General features: G+C 36.0%; 2 protein-coding genes across 3 annotated transcripts in view; both read left to right on the plus strand.

Moving 5' to 3' along the window:
• Positions 1-21,109, plus strand: part of LOC127833815 (transcription elongation factor SPT6-like) — a 61,688-nt gene extending 40,579 nt beyond the window's left edge. The window contains exons 29-38 of one of the 2 annotated variants that reach the window (XM_052359293.1): positions 810-851; positions 2,223-2,329; positions 11,069-11,157; positions 11,363-11,478; positions 12,100-12,222; positions 13,873-14,033; positions 15,020-15,267; positions 17,250-17,455; positions 18,173-18,296; positions 18,545-21,109. In XM_052359293.1, coding sequence (XP_052215253.1) covers positions 810-851; positions 2,223-2,329; positions 11,069-11,157; positions 11,363-11,478; positions 12,100-12,222; positions 13,873-14,033; positions 15,020-15,267; positions 17,250-17,455; positions 18,173-18,296; positions 18,545-18,717 — 1,389 coding nt within the window. In that variant the 3' untranslated portion in view covers positions 18,718-21,109. The remainder of the gene's footprint in view (positions 1-809; positions 852-2,222; positions 2,330-11,068; positions 11,158-11,362; positions 11,479-12,099; positions 12,223-13,872; positions 14,034-15,019; positions 15,268-17,249; positions 17,456-18,172; positions 18,297-18,544) is intronic. The other variant, XM_052359299.1, reaches the window with a different exon arrangement.
• A 3,376-nt stretch (positions 21,110-24,485) lies between these two features.
• The window catches only part of LOC127834029 (probable serine racemase), a 32,731-nt gene continuing 29,370 nt past the window's right edge, over positions 24,486-27,846 (plus strand). Inside the window, exon 1 of the mRNA XM_052359592.1 lies at positions 24,486-24,757. Within this exon, the coding sequence (XP_052215552.1) occupies positions 24,569-24,757 (189 nt within the window). The 5' untranslated portion in view covers positions 24,486-24,568. The remainder of the gene's footprint in view (positions 24,758-27,846) is intronic.

The raw sequence follows: 27,846 nt of genomic DNA on the forward strand, positions 1-27,846 counted from the left end.
GTTGGTTTGTGCCAACTTTAACATTTGCAATAACTTTTGCAATATTGAAGATAGCAACTTGATATTTGGCATGCATATGTATCTCATGGAGCTGAACATTTTGAGTGGTGAAAGGTCAAGGTCAAATATATGGGTCAAAATCGCTCATTTAATGTACACTTTTGCAATATTTCAATATTCAAGATAGCAACTTGATATTTGGCATGCATGTGTATTTCATGGAGCTGCACATTTTGAGTGGTGAAAGGTCAAGGTCATCCTTCAAGGTCAGAGGTCAAATATATGTGGCCAAAATCGCTCATTTGATGAGTACTTTTGCAATATTGAAGATAGCAACTTGATATTTGGCATGCATGTGTATCTCATGGTGCTGCACATTTTGAGTGGTGAAAGGTCAAGGTCATCCTTCAAGGTCAAATATATTGGTCAAAATTGCTCATGTAATGTCACTTCTGCAATATTGAAGCTAGCAATTTTATATTTGACATGCATGTGTATCTTATGGAGCTGCACATTTTGAGTGATGAAGGGTCAAGGTCAAGGTCATCCTTCAAGGTCAAATGTCATATACGGGGACGTAGTGTTTCACAAACTCATCTTGTTTTTTAATGTTATTTTTACGCGATAATGATTAGTCTTTTTTAGAATTTGTTTAAAAAATATTAAGGAAAATAAAATTGTATATTAGTTGGACAGTTTTAGCAATTTTAGGGAAATGAGAAGCATAGATTTTGATATTGTAAATACTATATGTTTAGCTTCTTCATTATTATATAAGAAGTTATTTAATGTATTGTTTTCTCTGTAAGGTCAAGTACCAGAAAGCATTCCTGCTATTCTGCACTCATAAAGTAGGTTTTCAGACTGTTCTGAAGTTATATTTATAAGTTTTGTTATACAAAAGTCGCTTGACCGAACCTATTATGCAGCAAACATCCCTTATGGGTGATGGCACATTAAATGGAGGACAAGTTTGATTACCAACAACTTTGCATCAGCCACATCAAAGTTATTGTGCTTTGTTTAAACAAATTATGCAAAATTATATTTTTTGCTACAGGCGTAAATATATTTGCATGACCTTGTTTTTCATGTTCGTTTTGTATGGACATTGAATTGAAGTTAAGTTAAACTGTCATAAAAAATGTCATCAAGTTTTGAGGTTAACTTACTTTATTTGAGTTAAATATTTTTATAACAAATAATGTTTTGTGCTCTGTTTTATGCCCCAGAAGAGGCATATAGTTTCTACACTGTCCGTAATTCCACTAATTTTTCTTTTTTTATTATTACCAAATATGCCAGAAAATTCCTTTCTCAGTAATCATTTTGTCAGTAATTGGTGGATTTTAAAATAAATTAAAATGATTTGACGTAAATTTCAACCATCATAAGATGACATGTCGTGTGTAACTTTGTCTCCCTTAAAGGTCAAGGTTACACATAGATATAAAATTAGAGATCAAATGTCAAATTTAGCCATAAAACAGTTTTTCAAGATTTAAACTTTGTCATTAAATACGCAATTGTAAATAACTTAGTACTTACCACTTATAATCAACTTGAAGAGACGCAAAGCTGCTTGTAAAAACTGTCTCCTTATCTAATGTCACAATTCGAGGTCAAATCAAGCATTAAACAGCTTTTACGGACTGTTGCTTTGTCATTCACCATTCAATTAAAAAAAAAAAATTGTATCATGTGTCTCCCTCCTTTTAAGGTAAAGGTCACGCTAAGAAATTATCAGTCGAGTGTATTCATAAAACAGCTTTTTATTGACATTAGAGGAGTTTTGAGAGAAACAAGTGGAATGAAGGGGCATCAGTATGTATGTTAATTGTATAACAATGCCGATTTTGTTTCACAAAAAAGCAACTGTTTAATATTAATTATTATACATTATCTGTGGAAACTCAGCTATTTTTCAATGGGGCACAATCCACACTATGTTAACAACCATGATAAAATTAAAGATATCAAGAAAAATAAATACCTTGTACAATGATTTATGTATTAATAAAAGATTTACATGTAAACAATGAATATCAATTTTTTAATCTCAAATTTAGCATGCAGAAAAAAAGGACTACACCTTTCCTGAAAAATACTTACTAAAACTATCCTCAGCTTTGAATTTTTACAATTTTATTTGGCAAAAGCAGTTTTTGAAAAAAAACAAAAAAAACATTTGCATGTATATTTTTGCATCTGCTGTGTTACAGCCTGGCATGACAGTGCATTCTCGGATCATAAAGATTGATATTGATCGGTTCACTGTGGACCTCACCACTAAAACATCTGACTTGCTGGATAAGGACAGTCAGTGGAAGTAAGTAGATATAAAACATCTGACTTGCTGGATAAGGACAGTCAGTGGAAGTAAGTAGATATAAAACATCTGACTTGCTGGATAAGGACAGTCAGTGGAAGTAAGTAGATATAAAACATCTGACTTGCTGGATAAGGACAGTCAGTGGAAGTAAGTAGATATAAAACATCTGACTTGCTGGATAAGGACAGTCAGTGGAAGTAAGTAGATATAAAACATCTGACTTGCTGGATAAGGACAGTCAGTGGAAGTAAGTAGATATAAAACATCTGACTTGCTGGATAAGGACAGTCAGTGGAATTAAGTAGATATAAAACATCTGACTTGCTGGATAAGGACAGTCAGTGGAAGTAAGTAGATATAAAACATCTGACTTGCTGGATAAGGACAGTCAGTGGAAGTAAGTAGATATAAAACATCTGACTTGCTGGATAAGGACAGTCAGTGGAAGTAAGTAGATATAAAACATCTGACTTGCTGGATAAGGACAGTCAGTGGAAGTAAGTAGATATAAAACATCGGACTTGCTGGATAAGGACAGTCAGTGGAAGTAAGTAGATATAAGCCTGACTTGCTGGATAAGGACAGTCAGTGGAAGTAAGTAGATATAAGCCTGACTTGCTGGATAAGGACAGTAAGTGGAAGTTAGTAGATATAAGCCTGACTTGCTGGATAAGGACAGTCAGTGGAAGTAAGTAGATATAAGCCTGACTTGCTGGATAAGGACAGTCAGTGGAAGTAAGTAGATATAAGCCTGACTTGCTGGATAAGGACAGTCAGTGGAAGTAAGTAGATATAAGCCTGACTTGCTGGATAAGGACAGTCAGTGGAAGTAAGTAGATATAAGCCTGACTTGCTGGATAAGGACAGTCAGTGGAAGTAAGTAGATATAAAACATCTGACTTGCTGGATAAGGACAGTCAGTGGAAGTAAGTAGATATAAGCCTGACTTGCTGGATAAGGACAGTCAGTGGAAGTAAGTAGATATAAGCCGCACTCTGTGAAAAGGGGGTTTAATGTCTGTGCATAAAGTGTTGTCTCAGATTAGAGAGCATACTTTCCGCCCATACTAGATTTTTGCTAAAAAGAGACTTTCTTAAAACTTAAAACAAACAATATCATAAAAGCGGAAAGTGTCGTCCCTGATTAGCCTGTGTGGATACTTAACGCACACGCATTAAACCCCTTTTCACAGAGCAATAGCCTGTGTGGACACTTAACGCACAGGCATTAAACCAGTGTCCGACCAATTTCTTATTTTTCAGGTAGCCCACTGTGCTACCAATAAAAATATTTGGTAGTCCATGAAATTTTCCTACAAAATGATAAGAGGCAGGTTTTATCTTTATTTTATTTCTTCATTTACATATACATAATATGTATACATACATATACATAATACAGCAAGTAGTCTGATGTACACAGTCAATATCGTAAATAAATGTTACAGTACAGGCACCGTGTACTTAAATGTAAATGTACCAAAGAAAATCATATACTACATGTAGATATTACATGTATGTGCACATGTATGTGTACTTAAATTCGGACAGCACGTTAAGTCGGAAACGTAAATAAAACGTTTAGATGATCAATACGATTGACTCGTATGGTGTTAATCAATGCAATTGCCCTTTTTAACAACAAATACCAAGTTTCAAGAAATCTAGAGTATTAAATCATTTATTTACTTGTGTTCGACACGAAGTCCTGTCCGAATTGACGTATTGCATCCGTATGTTATGACACTTGAGTGCAGTCAGTATACAATACAATAATTGTTTCAATAATGAAGGAACTGATACAGTGTAACGGTAACGATACAGCGTGTTGACATTATATTTTATTAAGAGGTTATGTCAATGCCAAATAATTCGCGAGTTACCCCAGTACTTTAGTTGAAATTCACAACGAAACTTTTATTGGAAATTAAATGATCTCAATGTTGTACCTGCTACAAAATTTTTATTTACAAATAAAAGCACCCAACGCCAATTTTCGTGGGCTTTTTATCTGGACAAAGAAATTCATTTATTAAATGTAGAATTTTGTAACCTAAAATAGCTGTATACAACGCGTGCAAACCGCGGTAGGTGATTTACACATGTTGCAATACAACGGTCCTGATTGGGAGCTTATTTCATCATATCTTTAAATAGAACCATTTGCCGAAATTCATTTGACACTTTAGAAAATGTCAAACGTTTGTGTTTATGACTCTTATCGTCTCTTTTACCCACCCATAATTTGGTTTTAAAAATATATATCGGGCATATATGGGATTATTGATTAACAGTCGATTAATCCAATTATTAATTGACAATGCAAACTAATTAGCAGGTGTTAACCTCGTTCACACTGTTGTTATTAATATTCATTTTCAATTTCGTTACCGTTTTGAAGAATCCGCTATTGTTTTGATTTATTTAATGTTTGGCGTCCTTGGATACTTAACGACATCAAAAATGTTGTCGCTATTACTCATTGTTGTGGTTAACAAAGAATTCCAAACTGCGAAATGATGTTGCATCATGTGTGCCAACTATCCAACCGGTTCTCATTATAATATATTATAAGCAGACGACAAATTTTGATTCTGATTGGATGATTAAAATACACTGTTACTGTTTACGACATTACCGCAAGTGATCGGTGACTGATTTAGATTAGATAATTGATTGCACTTTGTTATTGGACAATAAGCAATACACAGTGTACAAACACATGGTCAGCATGTTGATTCTACGTATGTCTGTCAATAAACCGAGCTACTGCTGTTATAGATTTATAGTAGCCCGGCGGGCGTCAGCTGGAAAATTTCAGTAGCCCAATGAAAAATTTCGGTAGCCCCAGGGCTCCGGGCAATGGATTGGACACTGATTAAACCCCCTTTTCACAAAGCAAGGCTCCTATAAACTCTTTCTTGGTTAGTAATGTCAACTAATGCAAAGAGGTATGCATTCTGTAAGGTCTTCAGTTCGTTAGAATGAGGTTAACCTTAAATGACATGTTTAGTTGCACATCAATAACCCTTCCTAACAAGCTTTGATACTAGCATGGATGTTATATATGGTAAATAGCAACATCAACAGACCTCATTTTGACCATGACATTGACCTACTTTAGGAATTAGACTGATTCTGAAGGTCTGAACATGGATGCTGTTTTTCATCACCATCAACAAACCAACATCACCTGACCTTATTCAGAAGGTCAATATTCTTGTTTAACTTAAGTCAATGATCTGGTTGGTCTAATATCTGTACTGCTTTCTACAAAGCCTTGATACTTGTATGAATGTTATCTAGGAACACTTCGGACAGGTCAATTTTTTTGTATCTCAAGAAAGAAAATTTGGGATGTTCAGGCTCGCTTGTTATAATTTGTTTTTAGAACTTAATATATCAGTTTTACATCATCTGAAAAGAGAGGACTGTACATATACAATACATATACAATTTGTTAGTTCATTTGTAAATTTGCCTTTGACCCAATTGTCATAAGTTGGCAAATACTTGCTGATTCATTTTTATGCCCCCTTCCGAAGAAAAGGGGGTATATAGTTTTCGCATTGTCCGTCTGTCTGTAAGTCTGTCTGTCAGTCTGTCACACTTGTCGTGTCCGCTCTCTAATTCAAATAGTTTTCATCCGATCTTTACGAAACTTGGTCAGAAGTTAGACAATATCTAGGTCAAGTTCGAATATGGGTCATGCCGGGTCAAAAACTAGGTCACGGGGTCGAAAAAACAAATCCAAGGGAAGTAATAAGCTTTAAATGGACATAATTATCTGACCTGCCAAATTATATATTTTTATGCCCCCGGTAGTGTGGCATATAGCAGTTGAACTGTCCGTCAGTATGTGTTTATGTCAGTCTGTCCGTCCGTCCGAAAACTTTAATGGCCATAACTTTTTTAATATTCAAGATAGCAACTTGATAATTGGCATGCATGTGCATCTCACGGAGCTGCACATTTTGAGTAGTTAAAGGTGAAGGTCAAGGTCATCCTTCAAGGTCAAATGTCAAATATATGGCGTCTGTCTGTATGTCCAAAAACTTTAACATTGGCCATAACTTTTGCACTATTGAAGATAGCAACTTGATATTTGGCATGCATGTGTATCTCATGGAGCTGAACATTTTGAGTGGTGAAGGTCAAGGTCATCCGTCAAGGTCAAATGTCAAATATATGGCGTCTGTCCGTCCGAAAACTTTCACATTGGCCATAACTTTTTCAATATTGAAGATAGCAACTTGATATTTGGCATGCATGTGCATCTAGAGGAGCTGCACATTTTGAGTGGTGAAAGGTGAAGGTCAATGTCATCCTTCAAGGTCAAATGTCTAATATATGGCGTCTGTCCTTCCGTCCAAAAACTTTAACATTGGCCATAACTTTTGCACTATTGAAGATAGCAACTTGATATTTGGCATGCATGTGTATCTCATGGAGCTGAACATTTTGAGTGGTGAAGGTCAAGGTCATCCTTCAAGGTCAAATGTAAAATATATGGCGTCTGTCCGTTCGAAAACTTTCACATTGGCCATAACTTTTTCAATATTGAAGATAGCAACTTGATATTTGGCATGCATGTGCATCTCACGGAGCTGCACATTTTGATTGGTAAAAGTCGAAGGTCAATGTCATCCTTCAAGGTCAAATGTCTAATATATGGCGTCTGTCCGTCCGTCCAAAAACTTTAACATTGGACATAACTTTTGCAATATTGAAGATAGCAACTTGATATTTGGCATGCATGTGTATCTCATGGAGCTGAACATTTTGAGTGGTGAAAGGTGATGGTCAAGGTCATCCTTCAAGGTCAAATGTCAAATATATGGCGTGTCTGTCTGAAAACTTTAACATTGGCCATAATTTTTATGCCCCCAGTAGGGTGGCATATAGAAGTTGAACTGTCCGTCAGTATGTCAGTCAGTCTGTTTGTCCGTCCGAAACAAAACTTTAACGTTGGCCATAACTTTTGCAATATTGAAGATAGCAACTTGATATTTGGCATGCATGTGTATCTCAAGAAGCTGCACATTTTGAGTGGTGGAAGTTCAAGGTCAAGGTCATCCTTCAAGGTCAAAGGTAAAAAAAAATTAAAAAATTTCAAAGCGGCGCAATAGGGGGCATTGTGTTTCTGACGAACACATCTCTTGTTCAATATTGAAGATAGCAACTTGATATTTGGCATATATGTGCATCTCACGGAGCTGCACATTTTAAGTGGTGAAAGGTGAAGGTCAAGGTCATCCTTCAAGGTCAAATATATGGCATCTGTCCGTCCAAAAACTTTAACATTGGCCATAACTTTTTAGCTCGACTATTATATATGAAATATATCAAGTGGACCTATCCTACTCACCCCGGTGTCTGCGTTAGCGTGCAAATGTTAAAGTTTTTGTACTACCCCAATTATTTTCATTGTCCCTTGACATATTGCTTTCATATTTTTCATACTTGTTTACCAACATGACCCCAACCTATAAACAAGAGCAGATAACTCTATCAAGCATTTTTTAAAAACTATGGCCCCTTTTCCACTTAGAATATGCAGCAAATGTTAAAGTTTGCGTATTACCCCAAATATTTTCAATGTCCATTTACGTATTGCTTTCATATTTTGCATACTTGTTTACCATCATGACCCCAACCTATAAACAAGAGCAGACAACTGTATCAAGTATTTTGACATAATAATGGCCCCTTTTATACTTAGAATATGCATATTATTGATATATCTATGTTATAGTTTGCGTACTACCCCAAATATTTCCTATATCCTTTGACATGTTGCTTTTATATTTTGCATACTTGTTTACCAAACATGACCCCAACGTATAAACAAGACCACACAACTCTAATAAAGCATTTTGTCATAATTATGGCCCCTTTTCCACTTTGAATATGCAGCAAATGTTAAAGTTTGCTTACAGTCCCAAATATTTTCAATGTGCCTTGACATATTGCTTTCATATTTTGCATACTTGTTTACCAACATGACCCCAACCTATAAACAAGAGCAGACCACTGTATCAAGCATTTTGACATAATTATGGCCCCTTTTACACTTAGATAATTGAACATTTTGCTTAAATTGCCATAACTTCTTTATTTATGATCACATTTTATTATTACTTTGACAAAACAACACTTACCTGAATACCACAATGGGTTCCACCCAAACAATACATCACGACCCTACCCAGAATCCCTCCCCCCCACCCAACCTCCCCCCTCCCAAAATATTTTTTTTTAAACATCATCTAATAAATTACCATACCCCACATTATACCCCCTCTCACCCCCCCTACCCATCCAACCTCCCCCCCCCCAAATTTTATTTTTTAACACCATCTAATAAATTACCCCAACCCACATTATACAAAGGTCCAGGTCACAGTGACTCCAAATAGTAAAATGGTTTCCTTGATAACTTAAGAATGCTTAGGCCTAGGATCATGAAACTTCATAGGTACATTAATCATGACTAGCAGATGACCCCTATTGATTTTCAGTTCAAGGTCAAGGTCATCCATCAAGGTCAAAGATCAAAAAATATATATATAAAAAATTCAAAGCGGCGCAATAGGGGGCATTGTGTTTCTGACGAACACATCTCTTGTTGTTAAATAAATCAAAGTAGCGCAGTAGGTGGCATTGTGTTTCTGACAAACACATCATGGAAACAGGTCAAGGTCATCCATCAAGGTCTAAGGTTAAAAATACAAATCCAAGGGAAGTAATAAGCTTTAAAGGGAGATAATTATTCAGTATTGAACATAGCAACTTGATATTTGCCATGCATGTATATCTAATGGAGCTGCACATTTTGAGTGATGAATCTACAGTCACAGTAGTGGCTTTTAATTTTTTCTACTAAAAATAGAGATTTGTTAGAGACAATTATCTAATGACCGGAATTCAATGAAACTTTATGGGAAGCTTCACTTCCAAGAGGTCATGTGCATATTATCAGCCGGTTCTGGTCGGATGATTTTTCACAGAGTTATGGCCCTTTGAAATTTTCTAAAAAAAAAATCTTGTCCCCCCAACTACTGTGCCCTCAAGACGTTTCCTTTTATCTGAATATATAGTGCAATATTGTGACAAAAAAAAACTTTGGGGAGCATCACCCATCTCCGACGGTTTCTTGTTCACAGAGTTATGGCCCTTTGAAATTTTATAAAAAAAAATTATTGTCACCCCAACAACTGTGCCCTCAAAACGTTTCCTTTTATCTGAATATATCCTGCAATATTGTGACAAAAAAAAACTTTAGGGAGCATCACCCGTCTCCGCAGTTTCTTGTTTTTAAATGATATAATTATCATTTCTTTCCTGTACTAATTTGTGAATGGTAGGGTTCATTACATACCTGTGGACTTATGTCCATAGATACATGATGAACTCTGGCTATGATCTCTATGATACACAAAAGGCCTTGGTTGTCAGTGATGTCTGACTTGGTGCAGTAGGGGGCATTGTGTTTCTGACGAACACATAGCTTGTTGCATATAGCTTTACAAAAATTCAAACAAGGATTATTGTTTTTTTAAATTTCATTAGCTCACCTGATTGCTCAGGTGAGCTTAAGTGACCGGTCTTTGTCCATCGTCTGTCCGTCCGTCCACATTTGTTCGTAAACACTATAGGCCACATTTATTGTCCGATCTTCATGAAACTTGGTCAGAAGCTTTGTCCCAATGAAATCTAGGTCGAGTTCGAAACTGGGTCGTGCCGGGTCAAAAACTAGGTCACTAGGTCAAAAAAAAGAAAAAACTTGTAAACACTGTAGAAGTCACATTTCATGCCCAATCTTCATGTCGATATGTTTGTCCTAATGATATGTTGGTTGAGTTCAAAAGTGGTTCCGGTCAGTTGAAAAACATGGCCACCAGTGGGCGGGGCAGTTTTCCTTATTTGGCTATAGAGAAACCTTGTAAACACTCTAGAAGTCACAATTTTTGCCCAATCATCATGAAAGTTGGTCAAAACATTGGTTTTCTTGATATCTCGGACGAGTTCGAAAATGGTCCAGATAGGTGAAAAAAACATGGCCGCCAGTGGGCGGGGCATTTTTCTCTATATGTATATAGTGAAAACATGTGAACACTCTAGAAGTCACATTTTTTGCCCAATTTTCATGAAATTTGGTCAGAACATTTGTTTACTTGATATGAGAGTTGAGTTTGAAAATGGTTCCGGTCAGTTGAATAACATGGCTGCCGGGGGTGGGGGCAGTTTTCTTATATTTATATTATAAAAAAAGCTTGTGAACACTCTAGAAGTCACTTTTTTTTCTAATCGTCATGAAACTTGGTGAAACGATTGGTTTTATATATATCACATAAATAATGCCATAATTATTGCCCTTAGATTGTCCAAATTTTCATTATATTATACAAAATCCTTGTCTACACTCTAGAGGTCACAATTTTGTTTCAGATTTTATGAATCTTGGTCATAATATTTATTTTTGTAAGCAAAGTTTGATGTTTGGTAAGGGGGGTCAACTCAAAATAAAGGTCACCAGGTCAAATCTTACAAAAACAAAATCACTCCATATGCCAGAGTTTTGGTTCAATAATGATGAAACTTGACGATGTTTGTCTGTACAATATCTAGGTCAAGTTTGACATTTGGTAAAGATTGAATGAACCGACTCCTCTCAGGTGAGCGAACTAGGGTCATCTTGTTTATCTAAATTGTGGATTTCCACTGACAATTCTAGGCCTCCAAAGGATTTGTACTATGACGCAGAGAGAGAAAAATCAGAATTTGAAAAGGAGGAAGAAAAAAAGAAAATCCAGGCCAGGCAAAGTAAGTTTCAATAATAATAATTAAATTCTTATTCACTGCAGTTTTAAAGTAAGAATATTACAAATGTGGAGATTTGTTAAATTTAATCCCTTTTTTTCATCTCCTAAATGTGTTAGCTAATGTCTTAGGAGCTTAAGAATGTTGATATAGCTATGGGAGCAGTAGTTTTTTGGGAACATTTTTAATGTAACTCACTTACTGACAGCGTACATCAAGCGTGTGATAGCCCACCCCAACTTCCACAACATCAGCTACAAGGAGTGTGAGAAACTGCTAGCCCCAATGGACCAGGGCGACTGTATTATCAGACCTAGCAGTAAGGTGAGAATTTACTGATTAACAGATCACTGTTGGATTTTATCTAGGGTCTTCTTGTTAGATATGATCATTACCCACAAATGAGCAGTCTGGCATCTGGCACAAAGCATTACTGAGCACAGTTGGCTCAGCACATCAGGATATGTCCTTAACTTTGATATCAGTTTCGATTGAATATGCAGTGTAAAATATGTTCAAGTCAAAGGATGAAAGGAATCTAAACCTCAAGGAACATCACTCATAACCTAAATTAAAATATTGTTACAATAAAGTAAAAACTTTTAAGTTATTTGTCAATGTGTATGGAGCCTTTTATCTAGTTGCTGTCAATCAGAATTGTTACAACTGTTCCTAACCCTTTCCCACTCAGAAGTGAATTGAAAATGGCTATATGCAACCAGCATACAACTAGAACATGTATGTAACTGGCAGGTTGTTCAGATATAATGCTGTTTGCGGCCTATCAGTATCTTAGGGATAGTAAAGAAGCCTTCAAAACATGAATCTAGCAAGAAAGGCATTTAATTAAAACTTACTTTCAAAGTGACTACAAAAGCGTCAAAGAGGGTATATGAGTGGTAAAAGATTCATGTCTAACTGTCTTCCTGGCTGTGGCATCCATAGGGAGCAGACCACCTGACAGTGACTTGGAAGATGGCTGACGGGGTACTGTGTCATATAGATGTCATGGAGCAAGGCAAGGAGAATGCATTCAGTCTTGGCAAGGCCCTGCTCATAAACGGAGAAGTAGGTCCAATCAAACTACTATGTGAACAATCTGTTGGCTCTCATTTGGACATATCTGAAAACTATCGATAAAAGAATCGCTCAGTTATAATGATTTTTCTATTACTAAAGATTACAAAGAAAGTTCTGCGGTCCATTGTTTTGCTTTTTTATCCAATAAAAAAGATGTATTTATACAAATCTGGATTGGTGATTATTTGTTATATTGCGATTTTACTGTGTATGACATTGAAATATTTTCCTACCAACACATATTGACAACATGACCTTTGGCAACTTAAAACAGCTTATGATATTTTTAAAGATGCCGATTGCAACTATAAACATTAATGAATAAATGTACTGCATGATGCCATTGTATTTATTATATGATTAATTTGTGCAGGGCTAATCAGTTCCAGTTTTTGTAATGATTAGACAGATTCTGAGTCAAAATTCACACACACAAAAACAACACATTTTTGTTAGAAAATATGTTGAAAATTGTAGGCATTTTAATGAGTTTCCACAAAGATTTTAATTAAAAGCCCAGATTGCATTGATTTTGTATAAAGATTCTTTATTGAAAACCTATATTGTATTGATTTGCCACAATGGTTCTTTATTAAAAGCCCAAATTTTATTTGCGAGGCTGTTTTCGGAGAAAACCTGAGCTATTGTCATAGCCAGCTCATCGTCCGCCATAGGCGTTGTGCTAAAACCTTAACATTGGCCATAACTTTTCAAACATTGTAGATAGCACCTTGATATTTGGCATGGATGTGTATCTCATGGAGCTGCACATTTTGAGTGGTAAAATTTTAAGGTGAACATCATCTTTCAAGGTCTAGGGTCGAAAAAAACAAAGTCAAGGGAAGTAATAAGCTTTAAATGGACATAGTTATCTGACCTGCCCACGTATATATTTTTGTTAAATAAATCAAAGCGGCGCAGTAGGCGGCATTGTGTTTCTGACAAACACATTGTGGTACAAGGTCAAGGTCATCCTTTACGGTCTACAGTAAAAAATACAAATTTAAGGGAAGTAATAAGCTTTAAAGGGAGATGATTTCTATACCTGCCAAATGATAAATAGCAATTTTATTTCAAAGCGGCGCAATACGGGGGCATTGTGTTTCTGACGAACACATTTCTTGATATAATTATCATTTCTTACCTGTTCTAATTTGTGAATGCTAGTTTTCATTAAAAAAAAAGTGGACTTATGTCCATACATACATGATGAATTCTGGCTATGATCTCTTTGATAAACCACAGGCCTTGGTTGTCAGTGATGTCATTTTTGACTGTCTACAGACCTCCCCCCCCCCCCCCCGGTAAGATTGCACAATATCGAAGGGAAGTAATAAAGCTTTTAAGGGAGATGATGTCTATACCTGCCAAATGATAAAAAGAAATTTTATTTCAAAGTGGCGCAGTAGGGGGGCATTGTGTTTCTGACAAACACATCTCTTGTTGGGTCACTAGCTCAAAGGTCAAGGTCACTGTGACCTCTAAAAAAAAATTCTGACAAGCTTTCGCAGCCAAGAGTGGCACCGGTTATGTGGTGCTCTTGTTTATTTTTCTATTAATCTTTCCTAAAAAGCCGGATTTGATTAATTTTCCACAAAGATTCTTTATTAATAGCCGATGTCATTGAAATGTTTTCAGACGTTTGAGGACCTGGATGAGATAATTGCTCGGCACATTCAGCCAATGGCGTCCTATGCACGTGACATCCTGAACTTCAAAAACTACATGGACACAGACGGGGGCAAGAAGGAGATTGTGGACAGAAAACTGTACGAGGAAAAGAAGAAGGCTCCATCCAAGTTGGTTGCATTATTTGAGTATCTTAGTATGAGTTATTTTAGTATTTTTATTTTTTATTTTTTTATCACAGTTTAAAGATTGATATCATTCAATTTGGGATGGTGTGGGTTGCTTTTTATTCCCGCCAAATGCGGAGGAATAAATCATTGGAAACTATGACCAATATCTGATAAAACTTGTATTACTTATTTTTATCTCAAAACTTTTATGTAAGACAACATAACCCTAAAGTGGCTGAAAAGAACTTGTCGCTGAATACAAAGAAAAGAGACAATACGCTTGTTGAAAATAAATGTAAACATTTTTCTATATGAATTTTCTGATCAAAAGTGGTATGTTGAGTGAAAAGCAAAGATACATTTTCAAGAATAATAACAATAAATATTAATGTTTTGTTGAAGTGCATGTCATCCAGTATAATTATAATACCAGTTTTGGTCTAAAAAAACAAAAAACATTTTTTGCAGTTCATAACCCCTTGTTGCAAAAAAAATCATGAAAACTAGAATTTTCATAGTAACCTATTAAAACAAATATAAAATGCTTTATAAGAACCTAGATATTATCTATGAACTAATTTGTCATCAATTACTTATGTTTTAAAAAAGTATTGTTGTATGCTACTCATAGTACCATTTTTGTACAGAAAATTAATTACATTATTTTAAAGTGTGTAACCCCTTGTTGCCAAAAAATTCATAACAAATACAATGTTCTAAGAAATCCATTAAAACAAAAAGAAAATGCCTTCTTAAACCTTAAATATTATTCCTGCAAGTATTTTACATCAATTATTAATGTTTGAAAAAATCATTGTTTCATGCTACATATAGAATAACAATTACAAATCTTTATTTATATAAGAGTAGTAGAAATGTTCTTGTTTGGGATTAAGCTTTAAACATTATCATCAACCCACCACACTCATAGTGTACCATCATACCTAAACCCATCCGCATGCTTGTACCATCATACATTTTTTCAGGATTCCATACTATCTAAGTGTTGCTAAGAACTACCCTGGTAAGTTCCTGCTCTCCTACATGCCAAGAAACAAACCGCGTTCGGAATATGTTACTGTGACACCTGATGGTTTCCGCTATCGCCACAAGAGTTTCCATTCCGTGAACTCGTTGATGCGTTGGTTCAAGGAACACTTCCGAGATCCACTGATTGGGACTCCAAGCGGCCGCACTCCCATGGTTGGGCACACACCGTCGTTCAATCTTCAAGGTTAATATATTTTTCACGGAAGTGCAGTTTTGTGTGTTGTTTATAGGTTTATTGTTGTTATCATGTATGAGTTTCAGTGACTTAAATTAGTATTTAGTTTTTTATACCCCAGAACATAGGTTCTGGGGGCATATTAAAATCGCACTGTCAGTCAGTCAGTTAGTCCGTCCAGATAAGTTGCCACTCAATAAGTCAAGCAATTGTCATCAGATCTTCACCAAACTTCATGACAATGTTTAAGGCAATAATATCTAGGTCAAGTTCGATAATCAGCCAAATTGACCCAGACACTCTTGAGTTATGGCCCTTGAATTATCGTAAAATTGTTTTTTTTCTTGTTTCTGCTCAATAACTTGAGCAATTGTCATCAGATTTTCACCAAACTACATGAAAATGTGTAAGGCAATAACATCTAGGTCAAGTTCGATAATCGGCCAAATTGACCCAGACACTCCTGAGTTAGGTCCTTGAATCATCGTAAAATTGGGTGTTTTCTCGTTTCCGCTCAATAACTCGAGCAAATGTCATAAGATCTTCGCCACACTTCATGAAAATGTGTCAGGCAATAACATCTAGGTCAAGTTCGATAATCGGCCAAATTGACCCAAAAACTCCTGAGTTACACCCTTGAATCATCAAAAAATTGCGTTTTTTCTCGTTTCCGCTCAATAACTCAAGCAATTGTCATCAGATCTTCACCAAACTTCATGAAAATGTGTAAGGCAATAACATCTAGGTCAAGTTTGATAATCTGCCAATTTGACCCAGAAACTCCTGAGTTACGGCCCTTGAATGATCGTAAAATTGATTTTTTCTCGTTTCCGCTCAATAACTCGAGCAAATGTCATAGGATCTTCGCCACACTTCATAAAAATGTGTTAAGCAATAACATCTAGGTCAAGTTCGATAATCAGCCAAATCGACCCAGACACTCCTGAGTTACGGCTCTTGAATCGTCCAAAAATTGCGTTTTTTCTCGTTTTGCTCAATTACTCAAGCAAATGTTATTTTTTTCCTTAAGTTACGAAGTTGTGCATGTTTGATTGTTATAGTCCTATATCAAAACTTAACTTTTTAATGCCCCCAGTAGGGTGGCATATAGCAGTCACACTGTCCGTCCATCTCTCTGTCTGTCCGTCCCACTTTTGCGTTTAGGTTTCGAAAAATGCTCATAGCTTCTATGTCGCTTCGGATGTAACCTTCATATTTGGTATGAATGTGTATATGGACAAGGCCTTTCCATACGCACACAAAGTTTGACCCTTTAACCTTGAACTTGAACTTAGGGTCCGCGTTTAGGTTTTGAAATTTGCGTTTTGGTTTCCGAAAAGCATTTTTTGGGGGCAGATGTCTTCCAATGGAGACAGCTCTTGTTTATTGATTTAATTATAACTAAATGTGTGGTGTTTCCTACCGGTAATTTATTTATGAAGGATCTATAAGATCAGAAAAAAATCCATTAAAACCAACAATCTAGCATATTTTTGTTATGCTTTTAGAAATTTCACGTTTGTTTATATTATTGATTGAACTATGAATATTTAAAGGTAGAATTTTAATTTTTTGCTCGGCTGTTTGGAGAAAACCTGAGGTATTGTCATAGCCAGCTCGTCGTACGGCGTCCGCCGTGCTAAAACCTTGACATTTTGCTCTAAAATCAAAGTGCCTCCAGCTACAACTTTGAAACTTCATATGTAGATGCACCTTGATGAGTTCTACATGCCACACCCATTTTTGGGTCACAAGGTCAAAGGTCAAGGTCACTGTGACCTTTAAACAAAAATAAAAAAATTCTAACAAGCTTTCATTTATTAAAAACTGCACCGGTAGCCGAGCGTGGCACCCGTTATGCGTTGCTCTTGATAAAAATCTTCTATTTTAAATAGATTTTATATGTATTTGATTTTCCTTGTGTGGTGCTTCAAACCTCAATTTTTCTGCAATATGCATGAGGTCTTTTAATGTTTTTTCTGTTAACACAGGTGTGGATGCTGCTGCCATTCAGCGGGCCACGAAGGGTCTTCCTGCCAACATATACAATACCCTGGCACAGGTCGCTGGGGTCACCCCTGGGATCACTCCCAGGGTCACACCTGGATTCACACCAGCAGCTTTCACTCCTAGAACGGGCTACACACCACACACACCACAGGTGGGCGGGTCTGGAACGGCTTCAGGCAGTTACAGGGTATCATACTTTTGTCTTTTATTGAGATAAGTCTATGATCATGATTTCTATATCTCATTTTAAGTATTTGAAATGATTGTATTCTTCTCATAAGTTCAGTGCAAGCAGTGCAAAAAAGTTTTTTAATTGATTTTTATTTAAATTTAAAATCTCGTAGCCTCTATCTACCATATTGCCGGACTCTTTTTGATCAGTCTAATTGTTAACTTTCTTGTACAATTAGTGACCTATAACGTGAGGGTCATTTCATGTCTGACTTTAATGTATAAGTCGCACTGTCCGACTTAAACACTTTTTAACAACTATGTGGAATTCACTCAAACTTTAATTTTTGAATGATTTAAATGTAAATAATTATTGCTGTGATCAGTTTTTGCTGATATATGACTGTTTGTCTTTAAGTCCACTGAAGATTATTCAGTGAATATGACAGTGTCCAAACAAGTTGTGACTCATTTCTAGTAAAATACATGTACTAAATGTAAATGAATTGTGAACATTGCCACTGACCCCAAATTGAAAATTGGTTTTAAAAACAAAACCATTAAAGTTGAACACATGTATTGATCCATATCGAGTATTGCCAATTAAAAAGGTTGCCTTTTTATTTAACATATCCTTATGCAAATATCCCTTGATGTCAGTTCAGAGATTTTTTCATAATTTTACACCCTTATTATTCCCATTTACTGTTCGCATGTCTCTCTCCCCTTGCAGACTGGTTTAGGGGCAACGCCCCTGATGACACCAGCTGGCCAGGCCACGCCCTCATACCAGCCAACCCCCAAGGCCCAGTGGCCCGGGGCCACTCCACGCACACCCAGGAGCAGTGGACAGTCAGGTAGGGCATGGCAGTTATGCACGAGAGACATTAATAGTACCCCCCCAACACACACACACTGCAGTGATTAACCATTTGTTTGTTTGCCCAAAGGCTTCATGGGAACCAATTGCATAATGGTGCCATGTGCTTTTGTTTATCTCTTAAGAAATAAAACCATCATGTAACTTTCATTTTGTTCTTAATATGTACTTAATTTGAAAAAGCTTTCCATGACATAATTCTTAACAAACCTTGTAACATTACAGGCAGCAAATCTTCACAAGGTCCTGGTACAGACTGGGCCAAGGCTGCAGAAATGTGGGCCAAGCACAAGAAGCTGGCACCTGGAACACCCAAGAGCCCAGGGAACCGATATTCACCCAGGGGGCGGGGCGACCAGTCACCAGCTGGAGATGCCACGCCCTTATTTGATGAATGATACGAGTCAAAAGAAGGGAATTCTAAAAAGCCACAATGTCATGTATTGTGTTATAGTCCTTGTGTTGTGTGATATCTTCACAATAGAGTTACCAACAAACCAGATGTATTTCCTTGTGTTATAATAATGGAAGTTGGGTCTGGATGGAACAGTGCAGAGATGTTTGCACATCAATGAATGCATATTGTGAAATGTGGGTGTGAAATAAACTGGCCGTGAAAAATAGGACACTGGCTGTGCATGAGTAGTGATTGAATGTGTGATACAACATGTACAAGTTTAAATATGAATGAATTAATTAATTAGGGGTTACTTACATGTTTGTATTCATATTTGATTTGGAAATAAAGATTTATGTTTTGCGGAAATTTTTGTCAGGAAATGATAAGAACAATTTTGGAAGCTTTAAACTAGTAATATTTCAAGGCATATTAACTGTTAAGATCATTGTTTTGTTTTTGAGTTATTGGTTAAAAAACAACACATGCACTATAAAAACGACTGTCATAAGTGTCAAGAGCTTTTGTCACATTCTAAATTATTTTCCAAGATAGGTGATTATGTTTTAGCTTATAATTCCTTTGCCAAAAAGATAGCTCGAGCAAAACTTCACAACATTTTTTGTAAATTTAAGTGCAAAGAAAGCTTGTTTTGTTACTTATCAGTTGAGATTCTGATGTGCCTGTACATAAATGTACTTGTACAGTGGCTTTATTTATCAGTGTTTTGTCATTTTGGTAAAACTTGTTCCTTTCATATTTTACCTGCTCTGTAAATGACAAAGTAAAATGACCTTTTGTTGCTTTGTAATGGAAATATTATCCCAAGACATTGACGATCAGTTTATATTAGCAAACATTATCTTGTTACTGGCTTGCTTTAGTTTTTGTATCACTGACTGTAGATCAGGTAGTATTCTAAATGCATTTCCAGTGCTCATAGGTTATTCATAATAAGCATACTTAAGGCGTTACAATAATTACAAAGACTGTATGAGACTATATGCAGTCAATGTTTATAAAGATTTTTTAAACGTTACTATTCTAAGATATTTTTGAAGTATTTTATATTTGAATACTGTGTATCATCCTAAAAGCTTGATTTTAGTTCTAAACACATGAACACTATTCTGCTTTTTTATGCTCCCCCAAAATTTATTTTGAATGGAGCATTTAGTCGCTGCTTCGTCTGTCTGTGTGTCTGTCTGTCCGTCCGTTCACAATTTTTGTCCGGGCTATTTCTCAGCAACTAATGACCGGAATTCAATGAAACTTTATGGGAAGCTTCACTACCAAGAGGAGATGTGCATATTATCAGCGTGTTCTGGTCGGATGATTTTTTTTAGAGTTATGGCCCTTTTAAATTTTCCATAAACTGTACATATAGTGCAATTCTTGTCCAGGCTATTTCTCAGCAACTAATGACCGGAATTCAATGAAACTTTATGGGAAGCTTCACTACTAAAAGGAGATGTGCATATTATTAGCCGGTTCTGGTCGGATGATTTTTCACAGAGTTATGGCCCTTTGTAATTTTCCATTAACTGTACATATAGTGCAATTCTTGTCCGGGCTTTTTCTCAGCAACTAATGACCGGAATTCAATGAAACTTTATGGGAAGCTTCACTACCAAGAGTAGATGTGCATATTATCAGCCGGTTCTCATCGGATTATTTTTCACAGATTTATGGCCCTTTGAAATGTTCACTTGTTCATATAGTGCAATTCTTGTCTGAGCTATTTCTCAGCAACTTATTACGGGAATTCAATGAAACTTTATGGGAAGCTTCACTACCAAGAGGAGATGTGCATATTATCAGCCGGTTATGGTCGGATAATTTTTCACAGAGTTATGGCCCTTTGAAATTTTCTATAAACTGTACATATAGTGCAATTCTTGTCCGGGCTATTTCTCTATTATTGCTTAGCTACCTTGAGAAGATGCGCATGTTATTTGTGGGTTCTGGCTAGATGATTTATTTAGAGAGTTATGGCACTTTGAAATTTTTAAGTTGCTAAACCATCCATTGTATTATTTTGTCCAAAATTATGCCCCTCAAGACGTTTCCTTTTATCTGAATACATAGTGCAATATTGTGACCAAAAAAAACCTTTGGGGAGCATCACCCGTCTCCGACGGTTTCTTGTTTGATAATGCTTATGTAGTGATTATAACAAACATTAAAAATGTATGCCTCACGTTTTTGCAAATGAACTTGTTTCTAAAAGAACATCATCGAAATCTAAACATGTTATGGCAATTAACCATTTTTGTGTGTAAATAATGTAAACGGCTTTCAATACACAACCATGTAAAAAATCAGAGTTTGTCAGCGCTCTGTTGTGAACAAAGCTGTACCAGCAATAAAAGAAATAAATTAAATAAAACCTGTGTTTTTGGTTTAAGTTCAACTGAGCAGAAGATGCTTAAGGGGAACCAATTTGGTGATTGGGAGGAATCATTATGGTGATAAGCTGAACCCATTATGGTGGTTGGCTGAACCAATTATGGTGATTGGCTGGACCCATTATGGTAATAGGCTGGACCCATTATGGTGATTGACTGGACCCATAATGGTGGTTGGCTGGACCCATTATGGTGGTTTGCTTGACCCATTATGGTGATTTGCTGGACCCATTCTTGTAGTTTGCTGGACAGATAATGGTGATTGGCTGGTTCCATAATGGTGATTTTGCTGGACCCATCATGGTGATTTGCTGGAACCATTATGGTGATTGGCTGAACCCCTTATGGTGATAGGCTGGACCCATTATGGTGATTTTGCTGGACCCATTATGGTGATTTTGCTGGACCCATTATGATGATTGGCTGGACCCATTATGGTTATTGGCTGGACCCATTTTGATGATTTTGCTAGACCCATTATGGTGATTGGCTGGACCCATAATGGCTATTGGCTGGGACCATTATGGTGATTGGCTGGACCCATTATGGTGATTGGCTGGACCCATTATGGTGATTTTGCTGGACCCATTATGGTGATTGGCTGGACCCATTATGGTGATTGGCTGGACCCATTATGGTGATTGGCTGAACCCATTATGGTGATTGGCTTGATCCATTATGGTGATTGGCTGTACCCATTATGGTGATTTTGCTGGACCCATTATGGTTATTGGCTGGACCCATTACGGTGATTGGCTGTCCGGCATAGTGTCGTCTGAGGTTCATAATTTGCTTTATAGGGCATCTTGGTGTGAACTGATCGTCAGATTTTTTATTAAATTTCACAAGAATTATCTATTGGTGACCCAACCATTGTGCAGAAATTGTAATGGTTTCAAGCAAATTTAACCAAATCAGAGCAGTAATCTAAAAATTATAACATATTGATATATTTAAAATTATCAGTATATAATGATTTATTTTTTATGGTTTTAATAAGTTACTTTCATATGTGTTTGCAAACCATATATTCAAACTGATAATCCTTTTACATGTACTTGAAATTTGGTGTCTAATGTGAAGTATTTGCAGATGAACATGCTGCATATATAGGTTCTGATATGATCTTTAATAGACTTTAATGCCATCAGACTTGGTTGTGAAAAAATGGGTCTTAATGCCATATGCCGCCAGTGTTGCACATGAGTTCAGTTTGGCTTAGAGCTACCTTGTCCGCTAGAAAGTTAGGTTTTGTGGTCTTATTGCTTAGAAAAACCCAATGTCTAAGGCTAGTGGTTAAGTTTGTCTTATCCTTGCTATATAAACAAGTATTCCCTGTATATCCACTTGTTGAATGCCAAACAAAAATTATGAGTAAATCCTGCTTTTTGCAGAATTGATGAGATACTTAAGAAATGACTTGCTGGCCCCATCGCCGAAAATACATATAAGCATTAAATACCATCTTATAATTATACTACTTTGACCCAGTTTTGGCTAATTCCTCTTAACTTGGAAAAAGATTGCCAATATCTACATGACTCCATTGGTTTTCAGGTCAATGCCAAATGTTTCTGTGTCATATTTAATCACACTTTGACAATGCTCTTGTTTCCAATTGCCAATTATTTTATGTTTTTTAATCTGAAATCGTTCAACCTTGAGGATCTATTCTATCATATACATAAAACTCCTGCAATGTAGGTTTGGCAAACTAAAACTCCTTTGGTGGTTAACAATTAACAGCAAAATATTGTTTAGAATCTCACTTTGGGTCTCTGTATTGTTTAGTTCGTTAGAATCAAGAATCTTTCATCCCCTTATTGCATTGGTTTGATTTTTGTTGTCTGAGCTAAAACTCCCATCGCTTTAGTTTTTATATCCACACAATTATGATACAAATATTATTGTATGTATGAATATCTTAGTCATAATTTAACCAACCCTGTGTCACTGCAACTTAGCTATCAAAATTAAGGAATTTTTTAATAATTGCCGCTTAAATGATAAAATATCCATAGGTTTGTAATAAAACAATTACAACTATGACAGCAATAAAATACATTAAGCTCACTGCAATAAACTGTATTTATTCAAAAAAGTTCACTTAAAAATTACACAACACCCATCCAATGTTTATTAGGAAAATACCCATACAAATGGTCTGAATAACAAAGTTATAATAAACAACATTTCCTTCCTTAAGTGAACACTGTCAGACTGACTGATAGATATCCCCCTTTTGCAGACGTTCCGGCAGGGCTTGAGTACGTGAGAACGGTTTCATGGGTTTGCATGTAGCGAAACTAAACGGTTGATCGGGGGCTTGGCATCTTCGTGTGTGCAGTTGGCCATGTTATTTGATTTAACAATGAATAGCACGCATAGCACTAATATGAAACTGCATTACACATGATAAGGTACACAATTGGAATATCATTTTTGGGAAAAGGGACTTTTAAGTGCTAACGTGAAAGTGTGATAGTTATAGGCAACCTTATCAAGATGTGCTAGCGTATAAGATAAACAATAAATCTGTGGAATTGTTAACATGCAGATTATGAAGTGTTTGAGTGTATATTAGCATTTTTGTATAATTATGATAAGAATTACATTTAAATTAACGTTTTATTTAACATCATTCATGTACATAAGTCGCATACTTTGAAAATAGATACTGCGTCAAAAAGCCTTCAGGCTTTCCTTTTTTATATGCAGCTGACACCATCTTAACAAAGAGGATACTTTCCTATGTTCGCAAATAAGTCCTTGCTTCTGACTCTTCTTACTCCTAAGTACCCGTGATACCCCATAATAAATATCCTATTGATAATTGCTCAAACACACTATTTAACATCTTGCATTTTTAGTTGGTCGCGTTAGCGGCCAGGTAAATTTACAGAACATATTTTGCAAATCAGTATGTGCTTAGAAGCCTTAAGTACGGTAAGAACCAAAACTCACTCTGCAAGGGACGATTACCGCTGCCTGCCTGCAGCAGACGACAAATGATTCTGCTCTAGCAGTGAGTGTATATACCCTTTAGCAGTGAGTTTATATACCAGCTTGTAAGTCGACATTGACAAGTCTAGTGTTTATCATTGAAATCTTTACATACTGGCTGCTTTCAGGGAAAACGGGGCTTAATGCACGTCAAATACGATTAGCCTGTTCACACTGATTAGCCTGTGCAATGCGCACAAGCTAATCAAGGACGACAACCGCGAACAACTTCAGTGCTTTGATTTACCTTTGGCATTTGTATTCTTCTAGCATTGTTAACAATAAAAGTCTGTTTATACATGTCAATTTTCCAATATATTATCGAGTCCCTTTAATTAAACCGTGTGCGCCATACGTGTTATCTTAAACTTAGTATTAATGCGACCGTACACACCAACCAGCAGTCAGTAGGATATAGCACTGTGTAGTAGGGAATTAAATATGTCAGGTAAACTACATATTGGTATAAACGATGTTTTGAAGGCAAAGAGCAGGATTCGGCAGTTTGTGCATGCAACACCTGTGTTCACATCAAGCACATTCGATCAACGATATGGAAGACGATTTTATTTCAAAGCGGAAAATCTGCAGAAGACGGGGTCGTTTAAAGCTAGAGGGGCGTTAAATGCAGTGAGTAAACATCCATCACTTGTGTTTCTACGGTGTTGTCACTTTGTTTACTATAACGGCGTAGAGTCTACTGCTTATTCGAATATCGGTATCAGAAAAGTATGGTAGACATATCGTACCACAAATACATCAGGCTTCATTAAATCACAAGTTTAAACGAAAACAGTTGGTCTTCATTTGTTGTATCTTTTATCCCACAACGTTGTAAATTATTTTATTATTGGTTCTCGTTACTTTCTTTTAGAATGTATCTTCCGTTTTATTTCTCATACAGCCGTAATACAACTTCGATTGGTGTATAACGGATAGCTAAGGACTTCGAGTCTCATTTCAACGTAAACGCCATGCATTTAGTAATTAAGGTAGTGCACCTCTAATGGGCACATATCCAAATATAATCTAATTAATTATTTTCCTTTTCAGCATCATTTCACTGAACTACATGCAAATTTGTAGGTAGGCTTTCCATGCTTTTTAAAAACATATACCGATTTTTTCAAAACCACCCCCACGCTCGGCTTTTGTCCAGTTTATTTTCACCCCTGGGGTATATAAAAGTTCCATAATTCATTCAAATTTCCAAATATGGGCATGCAGTTGGTGTGTACAGATGCTGTAAAGGTGTTTGAAGTTTAAACAAGATGAAATAAGTATTCTTTTACAGACATTTATTTTTTACAAATTTTTATCTATGGAAGAGCACCATGAAATGTAAGTGATTTCAGCCAAGTAAAAATTGGGTCGGTTAAAAACAAAGTGTCATAAAATTCAAAATAGTATCATTTTAGTCATATTTTAAACTTAGTTTTTATAGAAACACTATATACAGCAAAAATACCAAGAACTAGACAGATTTACCGTTTACTTTTTGAATAAAAATAAAAATGCAACATGCATGGTTCGTATTTTCAACAGTAAATCACCCAATTTCGCCATAACGTTGTTTTAATTTTAATAATTGAAAAATGTGCATAAAAATTGCAACATATTTAACAATAAATATAGCTTATATGCCATATTAAATCAAATTACGTTAGAAAATAAATAAAACGCGTCGCAAAAAAGTATACGTCGTCGGCAGGATTCGAACCTGCGCGGGAATATCCCAAAAGATTTCTAGTCTATCGCCTTAACCACTAGGCTACGGCACCTAATAGTAGGCTCTTCAACCTTCGAAGAAATCGCGGGAAATCATTAGAGGTGCACTACCTTAAACCATTAAACATAGATAGGCACATGTCTTTCCTATTGAAACATGCCAGCGGTTTTAAATTTCAGAAATTTTTTAATTTGTTTACAGCGCGAATTTCATGGTACACTGATTCAGCCATTACCGGGTCGCTTAGGTCTTTATCGGATTACATGTGTATCGTGTTATTTCTTGAAATTTGACACAGCATTTTTTTTTAAATAATTAACAATATATGTACATTTCCAGAAAGGAAATTCATTTCTGCGTTTAATAAGACCAAGTTCTTGGAAATCGCTGCACAATCGATGAGGTAATGGCTGTCCAAACCTATGCACCCTATATTCGGGTCATTTTGTGTTTAATACGTCTTGTTGTATATGATATTGAAAAATATGTTTTCAGAGAACTTGATTTTTCGTTAAAATCTGATTATTTTTCATTAAAAATGATGTTTTCAGTAATTAATATCATAGCCACACGCTAACCACATGTGTATTGGACAACTTCAATTGAGTTTATATTTATTTTGAGACAATCCCTACATTCCTGAATATGGGTCACCACATGTCCGTTATTCACTAAATCCCGAGTTGCAGCTTTCATGCTTATTTTATATGGTACGCATCAATTTGGTTTCTCAGCATTCTTACTTTTGTAAAGGACACATAATAGTAAAATATTACATCAATGAACATTATGTTTACCAAACAAAATTGCAAAATTCAAGAAACCATTCGTTTGAACTTTTCCTGTTGTCACAAAAACGGTGCGTACATAACGTGACCTTGTTTTGCTTTCGAAAAAAGAAACAGTTGTAAACATTGACACACGTCAACAAAAACATGAATCGACTTAACAATGATAGGCTTTTTGTATTCAATTTATAGAAAACTGTAAATCTTAACATAAATAAAAGTATTTTGCAAAAAAACGTTTAACCTATCCGTTACTCACTAAAATCCGCTATACACCAATCGACTTTATTTAAGTGCTTGCTTGAAATTGACGTCATCTATATTCATGCACACGATAATAGTTGCTTATTTACATACCGGTAATTATCCGTCAATGCATCCGTCAAATTGTAGGTCGCCGGTAAATGATTTGAACACATTGTTTTATACGAATCATTTGGCAACTTTAATAACATTTTACACTTAGCCCATATAATATATATATATATATATATATATATATATATATATATATATATATAATAAAATTCTCGATACTTTCCCTTGTTCGTAGGTGTTAAGACATTTAGAATAGATCACATTCCAATGTTTCTGAGAAAGTTAATTAATTAATATAGCTACGTCATGTATTATATGTTCAAGCTTAGCGAGTCAAAATAATGCTTTTAAGCTCACTGAGGTGCACCATGTGCTCATTGCGAGCTTTTGTGATCGCCTTTTGTCCGCCATGCGTCGTTCGGCGTCAACAATTGCCTTGTTAATACTTTAGAGGCCACATTATTGTCCGATCTTCAAGAACATTTGTCCCAATTATATCTTGGACATCGTCCGATACCCACGTTCGACCCATTCCGTGACTCTCCATTTATCCTAATGCTGGAGAGTAACGGAATGAATTAGTCGTGGGTATCCGACGATGTACCTTTAATGACTTTGAAAATGGTTACGAGTGGTTGAAAAACATGGCCGCCAGGCTATATTAAAACATTGCTAACACTATAGAGCCCACCTTTGCTGTCCAATTTTCATGAAACTTGATCAGAAGATTTGTCCCAAATATATATTTTTGATGAGTTCGAAAATGGTTCCGGTTGGTTGAAAAACATGACTGCAAAGGGGAGGGGCTTTTTTCTTACATACACGCCGGGTATGTGGATACTTTGATAACAGATGGCACTTCGATACCAGATAACAACAAAAGC

This window comes from Dreissena polymorpha, chromosome 1, assembly GCF_020536995.1.
Source record: "Dreissena polymorpha isolate Duluth1 chromosome 1, UMN_Dpol_1.0, whole genome shotgun sequence".
Classification (NCBI taxonomy): Eukaryota; Metazoa; Mollusca; class Bivalvia; order Myida; family Dreissenidae; genus Dreissena; species Dreissena polymorpha.